At 41.2% G+C, this 14,880-nt stretch overlaps 1 protein-coding gene across 1 annotated transcript; it reads left to right on the top strand.

Moving 5' to 3' along the window:
- Positions 1-540: 540 nt before the first annotated feature.
- On the top strand, positions 541-13,661 carry COQ5 (coenzyme Q5, methyltransferase). The gene is made up of 7 exons (XM_090292159.1): positions 541-751; positions 4,930-5,079; positions 6,267-6,488; positions 10,496-10,602; positions 12,205-12,293; positions 12,886-12,997; positions 13,080-13,661. Exons 1-7 carry the CDS (start codon positions 550-552, stop codon positions 13,179-13,181), a joined length of 984 nt encoding a protein of 327 aa, XP_090148285.1. The 5' UTR covers positions 541-549; the 3' UTR covers positions 13,182-13,661.
- The last annotated feature ends 1,219 nt before the right edge of the window (positions 13,662-14,880 follow it).

The raw sequence follows: 14,880 nt of genomic DNA, 5'->3' as shown, positions 1-14,880 counted from the left end.
GATGTTTACTTTTCAGAGTCGCCTAGCATGTTTCTTAAGAAATCCTCGCATCAGGATCACCGAAAATGTTTGGTCAAATAAAAGATTCCCAGAACCCATATCAGATTTGCTGATTCAAAATGTCTGGTACTTGGGCCTGAAGATCTGCATATTAAAGATCAAACCAGGTTATTCTTATGCACGCCAAAGTTTGCAAGAAATAACCTGTCATCTAGGCTTTTACCACACTTTACCTCGGTTCCCCAATCCCCCTTCTTCACCGTAAAACAAGAGGTATTTGGTTATCTTGCAAGTTGGTTCTGGTACTACTGCTGGTTAGCAAGATTCAGAGACGTGACCGCTGAAAGGTGACTGGAAGCTCTCCCGAAAGTCCACTCACTGCTGGTGAATTCTGTGTTCAATTTGGGAAGACTCCATTCCGGAGATCAAGCCCAGATCCTTAATATCACGTTTCAGGACTCGTTCGACTAATGTCTCCAGCCGGCCGCCGTCGGCCGTCCAGTGATACAACGTGACGTACCGTCTGGCCGCTGCCTTCCGACTGTCAAGATGGCGGCCCCCGGGAGTTGCGCTTTATGGGCGAACCGCGGCCGTGGGTGGTCGCGGGTGATGCGGGGCTGCGGGCTCCCCGGGCTTCGTAACTCCTGGCCTGGGAGCCCACTGGGTGCGCGGCTCTTGTCCCAAGAGAAGCGGGCAACGGAAACGCACTTCGGGTTTGAGACTGTGTCGGAGGAAGAGAAGGAGGGCAAAGGTGAAAGGGGCGAGAGGGCGGGTCGTGGGATCTGTGATCTGGTTTCTTCTTATGTTAGCTCCGGTGCTGTAGCTTGTGCATTCTTGACATCCGTGGAGTCCCCCTCTCCCAACCTGACCCTGTAGAGCTTAGACGCGTTCTCTTATTAAGCAGAGCAATTATCACTAAATCCCTCAATTTAGCGTTTATAATGTGCAAGGCGCCGTGTAGACATTTCCAGTTTTCATTTCAACTTCTTGATGGTGGGTATTGTTTTCCCCATGTTACACATGAAGAAATTATTAAGCAAGAACTTGTCCACGTTAACGTATTAAGTGGTGGGACCAGTATTCCAATCCAGTTTGGTCTAACTACAGAGATCACGTTCTTAACTTCTTGCTAGAGGGATAGGCCTTTTTTATTTTTATTTTTTTAAATTGATTTGAGAGAGAAAGTGAAAAACATCGATTTGTTATTCCACTTACTTATGCATTCATTGGTTGGTACTTGTATGTGCCCTGACCCGGGATGAATCTGCAACCCTGGTGTATGGGAAGGATGCTCTAATCAACTGTGTGCTACTCAACCAGGGCAGGATAGGTAATTTTTTTTGTAGAAAGGAAAAAGGAAAGTATCTTCTCTACCTCAGCTTCCAAATTTGCCAACTAGGAATAATAGTAGCCTTTATTTTAGAGTTCTTATGAGGATTAGATTACTTAATACAGTAAAATTATTTTGAACAATGCCTGACATTTCATAATTATTCAATAAATATTGGATATTATTGAGTAGTTTTTTTGAGTCCAGAACTGTGCCATAGGCATGGGAAAGAAAAAGAATAGTTTTAAAACTCCAAATGTACGATTTATTATGTCCATTTTACAGTTGGATAGATAATGTGAGGCTCTGAGAAATTCCTTCACTTAGCCTATGGTCACCCAGGAAATAAGAAAAAGAGTATACAGTGGGATTTCCCATCCTCTTAAAGATTACTACATTGTATTATTTCTCACCTCAACCTTACGAAATGTGTAAGTCTACGAATATTGAATTTATATTAACATGCTATTTAACTATGAATCCCTAGAAAGCTAGGACAGTGGCTCATTCATATCTATATCCTCAGTGCCTGATGCACATTAGGAATTTTATAACAGCTTGTAGAGTGATATAAATGGAGCCAAGTAAAACAATAATAAATATTTATTGAGAGCCTAAAGCCTTTAAAATACTTTACATTAATTCTTATAAGTACAACCCAATGAAATAGGAACTGTTAGTCGGGTTTTATAGATGAATAAACTGTTGAAATAGATATTAAGTCACTTGCCCAAGATTCTCTAGTAAGCTGTACAGCTGGCATTTGAATCGGGTGGTTTGCTTCCAGAATATTAATAATGTCCAGCCTCAGTATTTTGCTTTACAATATATAAACATTGCACACAATGACAAGCAGGGGAATGAGTTACTCATTGAGCTAAATACAGTGTCCAGGTTTGAGACCCAAGATTGAAGTACAGGCAAAGTCTTTTCTTTACACAGTGATGCAGGATGGTAAATATAACCATGCAAGCTGAAATCATGCACAATGATCTTAATAATCAATGGGGAAAATTATAATTATTCCATGACCTTTAAAAATTATCGAACATCAAAAACTCTGAATGTCAGTTATACATGTACAGGGAAATGAAAATTAGTAAAGTTAAATATTTCTTTAGCACACTAATTATAACTTAGGCTTAATTTTATTTGTTTAAACATATTTTAATTTAATGTAATTAGAATCTTTTACATTTAAGTTTAAATTTTTAATTAAAATTCTAATTGAAAATTAGAAACATTGAGAATTAAGTTGTTTTATTCTTTTGCAAAAAAATTACCAAGAGTAGTTTGAACAGTGTTTGTGACCTTCTCATATAATTTACATTAGTGAGTGAGCATCTTCTCTATGCCTTGGCAAATGGCCATACCCCTTTCTAAGTTTGCAGTTTCTAACATTTTATACTTTCACTTCATTGTCGTGAAATATCTCCAGGAATTCCTTTAATGTGTAATTTTTTGCTGGCATCGTTTCATTTGGAACATCTTCAACATCTTTATCACTGCCCTGGCTGGTGTGGCTCAGTGGATTGAGTGCCGGCCTGCAAACCAAAGGGTCGCTGGTTTGATTCCCAGTCAGGGCACAGGCCTGGATTGCAGGCCAGGTCCCAGTTAGGGGTGCACGAGAGGCAACCACATATTGATGTTTACCTTCCTCTCTTTCTCCCTCCCTTCTGCCCTCTCTAAAAATAAATAAATAAAATCTTTAAAAAATAAAAAACATTTCATCACAACCACACCCTCATTTATGTCCGTAAGTTCATCTGACAAAGTTCTGGCTGCATATCTAGTCTCTCAAGCAGGAGCAGTATCAGCATTCCCAATGTCAGCAGTTTCTTCTAGAACTCCATTGACATTCTATTTAAAATTCACTTCCAGCATTATCACTCTTCATTTCTTTGCTGCACTCTCATTTTTGTTGGTCATTTCCCAGCTTTGTAAAATGCCACATGTTCACAACAGAGATAAGGAGGTAACACAACTAACTACATGCTTTGCTGTGTGTGGGTGCACTAACTCATGTATAGTGACCTACCATTTACAAATGGAAAGAAGTGACATGACTGGTAATTGATCAGGATGCATAGCTGTTATTTACATAGTAACTTGCCAACTGAAGGACTACTAGTGAAGTTTGTACTTTATGCCATTACTCCCAGTTAATATACCATTGTATTTGAGTGATGTTTTGGGGGGACAGTGTTATTAAACTAAGCCACGGTAACTGAAATCCACGTATATCACAACCTTGCAAAGCTAGGGGTGCTTATACTCAGTGCATTGAGCCTTAGTGCCCTTCTATTCCCCAAAAGATGTTCAAAAGAAAAAAGCAAGCTTGGAGATCCCAGGGTTGAGAATAGGTATTCAAGATCCTGGTAAAGGAGGAGCTCTATGGTGGGCCGACTCAGCAGAGGGCGGTAATGTTTTGTATCTGTGCAGCACGTTTTATCTGAGGAACTCAGAGCATCTCCCATTCACTACCTAATTCAGCCTTATGGTGGGGAGGTACAGGACTGGCGCTGATTTTCTCATCTTTTGGGCAGAGAAGCAGAGGTGCAAAGAATTTAAATGTAGGCTGTGCCTTAAAGTTTCTTGGATAGTAAATTCTTCTTTCTTGCTACCCCAGATTCCACATTCTGCCTAATCCTATGGAGATGATTCATGGGGCCCCTCTACAATGTAACTTGACCCTGATTCACATCTTGCCTTCCATCTGCTTACCAAATTGTACCTGAGGTTTTTCTCAGTGATACAGGCAGAGATGAGCTGAGGCCTTCCCATTCATTAGTCATATGTCTTTCTAAAGGACTTTATTAAAGTAGTCTTTTATTATAATAACCATTAGAAAAAACTCCACCAATACCCCCCATCCTCTAAGAAACACCTATATTTAGTACCAAGTTTTTATATTGCATCATTACAAAGTATTGGCCCTAAACCCTGGCCAGGTAGCACCATTGGTTAGAGTGTCATCCCAATACACCAAGGTTGTGGGTTTGATCCCCGGTCAGGGCACATAGAAAAACGATCAATGAATGCATAAATAAGTGGAATAAAAAAATCAATGTTTTTTTCCTTTCTCTCTCACCCCCTCCCTCTCTCTCTAAAGTCAATTTTTTAAAAAAGTAATGGTCCTAAAGATAAATAAGACAGTAGAAAAGAGGTTGATTTTTTATGAAATAATATAAACCTTTTTTATTTTTTAAAGATTTTATTTATTTATTTTTAGAGAGAGGGGAGTGGAGGGAGAAAGAAAGGAAGACAAACATCAATGTGTGGTTGCCTCTCATGCGCCCCCAACTGGGAACCTGGCTTGCAACCCTGGCATGTGCCCTGACTGGGAATCAAACCTGTGACCCTCTGGTTCGCAAGCCAGCACTCAATTCACTGAGCCACACCAGCCATGGCATAAACTTTTAAAACAGGCAATGTTGAGGTGTAGATTTGGGCATTAAGCATAATGATTTGAGTTTACCATGTTAAGACAGGCAATTTCGGGGGTGGGGAGTGGCAGGGAGCTTTATTCTCTTTCACTTTGGAATTTTCCAAGTTAATTTTGTCAGTAACACAATTGTGTTGTATTTCTCTCATGTCAGTCTATCAGGTGTTTGAAAGTGTGGCCAAGAAGTATGATGTGATGAATGATATGATGAGTCTCGGTATCCATCGTATTTGGAAGGATTTGCTGCTCTGGAAAATGCACCCGTTTCCTGGGACCCAGCTGCTCGATGTTGCTGGAGGCACAGGTAATGACCATGTTAGTATCCTCAGGTACCTATTACAGAAATTAGTGTAGCTTGTTGGAATGAGCTACCTCACCTACCATTAGCCTCAAGATGATAGTTGAAAATCAATAGAATTCTAAGAAAGTTTTCCTCTTCTCAACTAAATGTCAATCAGAAGCACAGAATATCAGCTTTGTGCCTGTCATTTTTCTAAAATGCCCAGGATTACAAAGAAAAAAGACCAGTTTTTTACTCTAGTGACATTTCATCATCTAAATGACTTTTACTTTTTGTTTAACCTTTGACCCATTTTCTTTCTGTGGGGGGTGCCTCCTTTGTTACTTGGTGCGCACTAGACATTTGAGGAGAAAAATATGCGCTTCTGAAATGCATCTTGGTGATATTATTACATGGTTAATGTACGTGTTAAGTTACATTAGAATAATGTATAATATAATGCAATAATGTGATTATCTGTATCACCAGAATAATGTATAATAAATTATAGTAGAATAATCTCTATGTTTGAAATGAATGTGTGGCTTTGTTGTTGTGGGCCTCTCCCCAAATGGAATCTTAGAAGGCAGTAGAAAATCCTATCAGTGGAGGACAGTTTAGCAAAGTCTTATCAAAATCTAAAATACTTATAGTCTTCAAAACAAAAACAAAAACCTTGCCCTGATTGGTGAGACTCAGTTGTTTGGACATTGTCCCGTAAAGCCAAGGGTAACCAGTTCGATTCCCAGTCAGGGCACAGGCCTGGGTTGCAGGCCAGGTCCCCAGTTGGGGCCGTGCAAGAGGCACTGATTGATGTTTCTCTTCCTTCCTTCCCCTCTCTCTAAAAATAAATAAAACCTTTTTAAAAAATTATTAGAAAAAGACTAAAAGGCTCCACACTAAGCTCTTAATATTTTATGTATGGAGAAGGTATGGACAGAGAATTCGACTTTTATGTTTTATTCCATATATTGAGATATTGAGTATTTTATATTAAGTATATGTCCATGCATTACTTGTGCAATTTTTTTAAAAAGTTTTTTTAAAAATCCTAGAAATTAAAAAGTAACAGTTACTGTGGAGATGAGTACAAACTTCATTTTCGTACACTCCTCAGCTTCTCTACCTTTGTTACCCCCTTTGGATTTAGGAACTACTGGGTTTTTGTTTATGTTTATGTTTCCATCTTCCCTCCTTTTGGCTTCCCACAGGTGACATTGCATTCCGGTTCCTTAATTATGTTCAGGCACAGCATCGGGGAAAGCAGAAGAGGCGATTACGGGCCCGGCAAAACTTATCCTGGGAAGAAATTGCCCAACAGTACCAGAATGCAGAGGATTCCTTGGGCGGTTCCCATGTCATGGTCTGTGACATCAACAGGGAGATGCTGAAGGTTGGAAAGCAGAAAGCCCACGCTCAAGGATACAGAACTGGCAAGTCCTACAAACAGTAGACACAGAGAAATGTTTGTATGCTTACAAAATAAGATGGACTATGGGGACCGTTGAAGTGCTTTATTTTCCTGCTTTTAAAAACTTAGATGGAGTTGAAGATAATTTGTGAGGGTGAATCCACTTTGTGTGGTTATTTATATACATTATTTCAGCAACCCAGGGAACTGGATTATCAGCCCTATGTGACAGATGATATGACCAAAGCTCCAAAGAGATTACATATCTTATTCAGGTAACGCAACTTAAATGGCAGATCTTGACTTGGAGCTGAATCTTTGGATCTCCGCTCCTGGACCCTGAGACAGAAGTTTTGCTTTCATTTTCCAGCAACTCCCCAGTGACCCCCAAACACCCTATTCTTGAGCGACTCCATTCCCCTGTCACTACTAGGATGGCTTGATTGATGGGGTGTACTGCCCTTAAAGAGGGGACTTGCCCTTCAGCTCTAGGAGTGTAGTTGGCTGACAGCCTTCAGCTCTTAGCACCTGCAGGTTCTGCCTCAGCTTCCCAGCTGGGCTTTCCTGGCAGCCCAGCTGATGGCTGAGCACCAGGGGGCTACTAGGGCCTGGACAGTCCCCAGGAGGGACTCTTAACTGGCAGTCTTTGCTCCAGAGCCCCCTGTCGGGTGGGCTGAGACTTTATCTGATCTGCGTCAAGACCTAAGAGGTTTCCCTACCTCAGTCTTGCTTCCTCTTCCTTTAATCTTTCCCAGGTGCCTCCCCACCCCAAAACAAAGCAATTCTTTGCACTCCATCTCAGCATCAGTTTCTCGGAATGCCCAACTGATACAGTCGAAGAAACACCTGTAATCAGTACAGCAGGTCCTAGAATAAGGTTTTTTGTTCGTGTTGTTTTGTTAAAATGTTGAGAAAAGAATTGTTTTTTGGCCAGGAGACCACTGTCTGTGAGGAGTTGGCATGTGTTTCCCATGTCTGCGTGGGTTTTCTCCGGGTATTCTAGTTTCCTCCCACATCCCAGAGATGCGCATATGGGGTGAATGGGCCTGTATAAATTGTCACAGTCTGAGTGAGTGTGGGTGTGCCCTGTGATGGAGGGGCATCCTGTTCGGGGTTAGTCTCTCCTTTTGACCCGAGCTGCACGGAGAGGCTCCAGCTACCTGCAACCCTGAACTGGAATCATCGGGTTGGAAAATCATTATCTGATTTGTTTTTATTAATTTTTCTTAACTGTATCTATAGCTCACATTTATTCCACTGTTTAATATTAGAAGGGTTTTGAGTCTTGCTTTAGAAGGTGGGTGACGTTTTTGTGACCAAAAAGATGCTGTAGGAACTTACCTCTTTTTTATGTCAGTGAGCATGTGCTCAAATTGGTTGTGTTATCCATGTTTTAACATTTTTTTAAAAATTATTGATTGACTTGAGAGAGAAGAAGAAAGAAGAGAGAGAAACATCAATTTGTTGTTCCACTTATTGATGCATTCATTGGTTGCTTACATGTGCCCTGACCAGAGATCGAACCTGCAACCTTAGAGTATGGAAGTGATGCTCTCCAATTGAGCTAGCCAGCCAGAGCTTAATATTTATTTATTTATTTATATTGAGTCAAGAGAGAGGGAGACATTGATCTGTTGTTCCACTTATTTATGCATTCATTGGTTGATTCTTAAATGTGTCCTGACCAGGGGTGGAACCTGAAACCTTGGCGTATGCTCAAACCAAGTGAGCTACCCGGCCAGGGCCTGTTTGTTTTAATATTTTGAAGTACTACTCCCCCCAACCCCTTCTTTTTTTTCAAGTAGAAGTAATGATCCTGGCAGCTGCACCATGTTTACCAAGCTTTTCAGAGCTACCGCTCTGCCCTCTCCCACGCTGGCCAAGCACCGCAGGCCGGCAGCCCCTACGAGAGGCAGTGGTTGTACAACAAAGAAAACCAAGTCCCTCCGGTCAGTGCTGGGACTCCTCTCCTTCCCTCCCCCACCAGGAGTGTCTGTGGTCATTCTAGCTCCATTCTTTCTCCTCCTCCTCCCTCTCTGAGAGCAGCTGCCTACACCAAGGGCAGCCCTCTTGGCCCCCAAGATGAAGGGCTCTTTTGTTAACCATCGACACTGACCAGATGGCAGACAGTCACTAGTGTTTTTAGACAAAGGCACTATGTTTCCTTCCTCCTACTGAAAAACGTGTTTCCTTCTCTTTGGTACTTGGCCATAAAGAATGGTAAACAAAGATAGAAATGATAAGTAATGTTTCATTTCTGGAATCATCTCTTCCATGGCATAGTTTGCCCTTCAGGCTCTCCTAACTATGAAGACAAATCCACCTGCCTAGGAATCATTAAATGCCAGATAGTTCAGTTGTCTTTGTCTTTCCCCCTTGCATTATCAATCTTCAGTAATGCCTTTGCAAAAAAAAAAAAAAAAAAAAAATACCATGCAAAAGTAGTTGAAGCTAAGGAGGAGGATCCTAGCAATTATTTAATCGATGTAAAGTTAATGAGTGAAGACTTTTTTATGTGTAGCACTGTTGTGGGTGTGTTTTACATTTATGTGTAGCACTGTTGTGTGTGTTTTACATTTATGTGTAGCATTTTCTTCCCAACTGGAAGCTGTGAAGGCAGCAGCCTTAGATTATTTCATGGGTTCTAAAAGTGATATGTTTGAGAGAAATTTTGGATTTCTAAATTCAAAATTTTGGAAAAATATTAAGAAAATAAATGTTACCTATAATTCCAACATCCAGAGATACTCTTCAATATTTTAATAGATTTCCTTCCTATCTTTTTTTCTAACCATTTTCTTTTTGTAAAATTGAGAATACCATGTATATTCTGCCTTAATTCATCATTATAATATGAAGTTTTTTCATAGCATTAAAAATTCCTTAAAATCATTTTTTAATGAAATTTCCCCAGATGGATGTTTCATGAATCATATAATCAATTTACATAACCAATAACCAATTAATCCTTCAAATCAAAATAGCTGGGTCTAAGGGTATGCTTATTTTTAAAGTTCTTGTTAAATACTGCTAGTTTGCTTTCCAGAAAGGTTATTTGCATATGCCACCCTCTATAGAGTTCCTTCTCTGTCATATATTATGTATCATTTGCTGCAAATTGAATAATGTTAAAGCTGAATCAGGATCCTTAAGAGGATATAGCCACTCTGATATGGGCTCCCTTAGGTTTTTTCTGAATACATGACCAGAATGGCGGTCTAGACACTTTGATTCTCTATGACTCCAATAGAACCAATATAACAATACTAAATTCAGCACTTAGAATACTTCCAATGACCCTCTGAAGTAGGTACTATTGTTAACTACATCTTACAAATGAGGAAACTGAGGTAGAGTAGTTTTTCCAAGATTATACAGCTAATAAATGATAAAGCTGGAATTAGAACCCAGGTAGTCTAGCCCCAGGATCTGGGCACCTAACCCCACAGTACAGTATAAAACTGTTGAGTAAAAACTGCTTGAAAGTAGGCATAACTAAGTAAACATCAGGTTTCACTCAAAGCCTTGGGCGAAGGACTTCCCCTAAGCTTCAAGGACACCAGCTTTAAGTTCTCAGGATTAGGGGACACCCATAAAGACAGTGGCCAGGAATCCAAGGGAGAAGGCAGGTGTATGTTTTCTGACACTACTTCTTCTTCTTTTTATGATTACCAGTTGGAAACAATGTTCACAGCTGCTGACACCACTTCTGATATCAAATGTGTAATGTTTGCTATCACCAAACGGTTCTCCAATTCTCCCACACCATCGAGGTGTCTGAGAGTTCAGTTCAGTTCTGACACGTAACTACCCAAAGTTAGCATCAGATTCCACTGGTTTTAGGGCTCAGCTCCCAAGACTGTCCCCAATTTAGAAGCCAGCTGCAAATGGGGTATCCAGGCTGTCCAGCTTCTGCCTGGCTGACTACAATTTGGGGGTTCCCATGCCCCCCTCCTCAGGTTTGGCAATTTGCTGGGTGCAAAAGAAACAGTTACCCAGACTGAAATGAAAACTAATTTTCTCTTTCAGGACTTGCTTGGGTATTAGGAGATGCTGAAGAACTGCCCTTTGATGATGACAAGTTTGATGTTTACACCATTGCCTTTGGGATCCGGAATGTCACACACATTGATCGGGTATGAATGACTGCATCTCAGGATATTAGTTCTCCCAGAGTGGCTCCACAGTGAATGAAAAAAGATGGAGAGATTTTTTTCCTGGGTTTGGCTCTTGAATGACTGTTTCAGAATCAGGGGCCTCAACCCTTTAAGTTGCTAATATTCCTAGTCACAGAATTAGTAAGGACCAAAACCATCAAGCAGACCTCAGTAGAAGCCTTTGTTGATTGGGTTGGTATTTAAATCTTTGAGACTGTCAGTCTTGCTCTGATATTCCCTCAGTTGCCTCTTACTTGTAAAGCCACATGAACCAGTGAGTTTGCAAAAGCTCAGAGGCATTTCTGAGGTCGACACAAAAAAAGGCACTCAAACATTATTTTGGCAGAAGTTAGCTAGTAGATTTATGGTTCCTGTACAGAGAGAAGGGAATGTTTGCTTCTTAATCTGATGCAACTCTTCTTTATTTCTACTTTAATATTCTGTCCACAGCATCTGAAGACAATGTGCAAGGCATCAGTTTTGTTTTTGTAACATGGGCTCCAGTCACCTGATTTTCTGCTCTGGTTGGGACATCCTTTATGGTAGTGTTTAGTTTGGTTTCTGTGACCCCGGTTTATTATTTCTTTATTTTTTTAAAGATTTTATTTGTATTTATTTTTAGAGAGAGGGAAGGAGGGGAGAAAGTGAGGGACAGAAACATCGATGTGCAAGAGAAACATCGATTGGTTGCCTCCTGCACACCCCCAACAGGGGACCTGGCCAGCAACCCAGACACGTGCCTGGCCAGTAATTTGGACCAGCGATCTTTCGGTTTGCAGGACGATTCCCAACCCACTGAGCCACACTAGTCAGGGCTGTTATTTATTTTAATTAAAAAGAAGTGGAACAGATTCAAAGTTTAAAAGGTACAATGGGGCATATGAGTGAAAGTCTTCCTCCCACCCTTGCACCCCAGCCATTCAGTGCTTCCTTTCCCATCAATCATCAATTTCTTGTGTATCTTTGGAAAGATGTTGTGCATATTTAACGTATTTTTTCCTTTTTTTAATACAAATATTAACATGTGAAACATTTTTCCCATTGCTTTTTTTCCTCAAAAATATATCTTGGAGATTTTCCCATGTTGGTACATAAAAAACACTGGCTCTTCCTTTTTTCAGTAGCTGCATGGATTCCATTTATGTAGATAGATGTTCCATAATTAAACCAGTCTCTCATTAATGGTTAAGATGCTTCTAATCTTTTGCTCTCCAAATAGCGCTGCATGTCATTTCCATAGTGGGAGCATTTCTGTTAGATTTCTTAATGTAAAATTGCTTCATGAAAGAGGATATCATTGTGATTTTGATCATTCAAAACTTGCTCTCATGGGGGTTGTATCAACCTGAGTCTATTTAGATTACTCCAGGTCACCTTCTCTTCATGAGCAGCAGGGGACCTATAACATTTAGGATGTTGTAGGGTTATTTCTGCTGTTACAGCTTCCCAATAGAGAATAAAGAAGGGATCTGTGGAAAATGGTAACTTTTATGATGCCCAGGGAAGCTAAAGCTGCCTGGGCCTCATGGAATTGAGTGAGGCTGCTGAGGAATGTGTTCTTTTGTTCCTTTTCTCACTCAGGCCCTCCAGGAAGCCCATCGGGTCCTGAAACCAGGAGGACGGTTTCTCTGTCTGGAGTTTAGCCAAGTCAGCAATCCGCTTGTGTCCAGGTTGGCATCGTTAACAGGGCTTGATTCTCATGTTCAGGCAAGGATTCCCATCCCCAAATGGGTAGAAAGTAGCCAGTAAGCAATAAGCACAAACCTCATAGTTCATTCCCAGTCTCCCTGAGGGATAGTGCCACCTCAGAGGTCAGCCACTCCTGAATAACAACATCGAGGCCAGAAGCATCTCAAACCAGCAACCAGAGGCTTCAGTCTGTCCACAGATTTTGTTTGCTGCCATTTTAAGAAGTTGACTTAGATGTTCTGATTTAAAAACCAAAGAAGTCTACATAAAAATCTGGGTTTCCAGCTTCACTTGAGAAATCAGATAACATGGGAACCCTGGGTAAGCCGTATTCCTACATGGCCATAGTCAGAGCTGAGTAGTAATTCCCCCTTCTCCACTTTTATGGTACCTCCTAACTGTCCCTGTCACCACATCCTCACTGCTCCCTACTGATCTTGTACCTGCTCACTTCACTTATTTTAGGTACTTGCTTGACCCCTCTAAGCATTTGAGTTTATGACCCGAGACTTAGACCTTCTTGCTTCTTACATAGAGGAATGCTCTAACCCTAACCTTTGCCTTTTTGTTTAGGCTTTATGATCTCTATAGCTTCCAGGTCATCCCTGTCCTGGGAGAAGTTATTGCAGGAGACTGGAAGTCCTACCAATACCTTGTGGAGAGTATTCGACAGTTCCCATGTCAGGTACAAAACTTCTATAGCTTACAATAAGGACCCTAAAGATGAAGCCCCAGTGATCCTTGCTGTATCTCCCTTTATGTTTTAGGAGGAGTTCAAGGAGATGATAGAAGATGCAGGTTTTCAGAAGGTGACCTTCGAAAGTCTAACATCAGGCATTGTGGCCATTCATTCTGGCTTCAAACTGTAACGCCTTTCCCATACTGGAGCGTGAACCACTCACATCCCGTCAGAAGCCTGCAACTGAAGGATAATCAGGCTGGTGAGACCAGCAACAGAGCGTCTCCTAAGGATATGTGCCTTGGACTCACTTCTGATATGACCAATCTCAACGTGGAAAAAACGAATTCCTGTCACTTCATTTCAGGTTTCACTGGGAACAGCTTCAGGCTTTCTCCCTGAGGTATTGCGTCTGTATTTTTTGCTCAGTTCCTGCTAATTTTTTCTCAGCTGTGCAGTGTGTGGTTTAGGTAAAGCCAGCACTAAAGCTGTTTTGAAGCATGTGTGTAGTTTCTCTGCTGGTGCTGACTTCCAGAGGGATGAATCATTTGAATCTAATGATTTGAACCAGAAAACTTCCTAACGGTGCCTGAGTCAACCTTTCATCCTAGGACTGGCTGAGGCCAAAAGCCAAAGCCCATCAGAGGACTAACAATCACAAATCGAATTGTGTACTGAACCACTAAATGAGTTTACAATTTGTATGGTATTTGGGATTGTTTTTTCTTGAGGGAAATACATTTGTCGTCATTCGTTCAGTGCTCTTCTACCAAAAGCCACTGGTGTGCCCTCCGTGCCTGTCATGAAGAAAACAAGAAATCCTCGAAAGAATAAATGCACCAGCAAACTCCTGCATTTATGTCTTATATAGAGAGCTTCTTTGTCAGAATACATTTGGAGAAAGGCTTTTACAGCAAAACAGTTTGAAAACTATTTAACCTAAGCCCCCTCAGGCCTTGAGGCTCTCTTATCCTTAATACAGGAATTGATGGTAAATGAGGCCATGTTTTGGACGTGGATAAAGCTTAAGGCTTTGTGGGGCCTTGCTAAGTAAGAAACTGCTGGACCCAGTCTGAGCTGGCTGGCAGTTTGTTAACTGTAGATTAAGTTAGTACAGAGCTATGTGAAAAGGCTTCCTAGTGTCCCAGCACACTAGGGCTCATTTATTTCTGTACCTTCACTCTTCAGATCTTGCCCTGTCACTGAAAAGCATTCAGATACAGCTATCTACATGCAACTATCTGAAAGACAGCAACTAGGAGCATTTAATAAAATGCTACACCTTAGAAAAACTTCAGCGCCACCCTCCCCCCACTCTCACCCCCCCCGCCGCCCCCCCCAGCGAGCTGGAGCCTATGGGACTTTAAATGGTTTCCTTACATCTGAATCAAAAAATAAGTTAAGCCCTGGCTGGTGTGGCTCAGTGGATTGAGTAGCGGTCTGTGAACCAGAGGACCACCGGTTCGATTCCTGGTCGGGGCACATGCCTGAGTTGCAGGCTGGGTCCCCAAGTTGGGGGTGCACGAGAGGCAACTACACGTTGATGTTTCTCTCCCTCTCTTTCTCCTTCCTTTCCCCTCTCTAAAAATAAAATCTTTAAAAAAAAGAAAAAAAAAGGTTTTAAGCTGCCACTTCCTGGAGTAGATATGGGCCTAATCAAGTCAGAACCCCAATGTCCAGCTGCTGCTTGTATTTATATGAACAGACTGAAAATGTTCCCAGTCCTAACATAGCTCAACTTACTAGGACTCCTAAAACCCCAAGTTCCACTAAAGAAAAACAATATTCCAAAGGTGTTATAGCCCTAATGTTGCTCTTAAGATGGAGTCATCAGCTATCAAATCTATCATCCCCTTTTATGTAGCACTAGCCTGGCTGCTCAGAAATCC

The sequence above is a fragment of the Furipterus horrens genome, unplaced genomic scaffold (assembly GCF_987537825.1).
Source record: "Furipterus horrens unplaced genomic scaffold, mFurHor1.1.pri manual_scaffold_11, whole genome shotgun sequence".
NCBI classification, from domain to species: domain Eukaryota; kingdom Metazoa; phylum Chordata; class Mammalia; order Chiroptera; family Furipteridae; genus Furipterus; species Furipterus horrens.
The sequence above is the reverse complement of the archived record's forward strand: the minus strand, read 5'-3'. Positions and strand labels throughout refer to the sequence as shown.

What these genes read in the sequence shown, in the direction of transcription:
- COQ5 (XM_090292159.1), top strand. Translation starts at nt 550, where the DNA reads ATGGCGGCCCCCGGGAGTTGCGCTTTATGGGCGAACCGCGGCCGTGGG. An exon ending in GGAAGAGAAGGAGGGCAAAG is followed by an intron (nt 752 to 4,929) that starts GTGAAAGGGGCG and finishes CTCTCATGTCAG; the next exon opens with TCTATCAGGTGTTTGAAAGT. An exon ending in ATGTCACACACATTGATCGG is followed by an intron (nt 10,603 to 12,204) that starts GTATGAATGACT and finishes TTTCTCACTCAG; the next exon opens with GCCCTCCAGGAAGCCCATCG.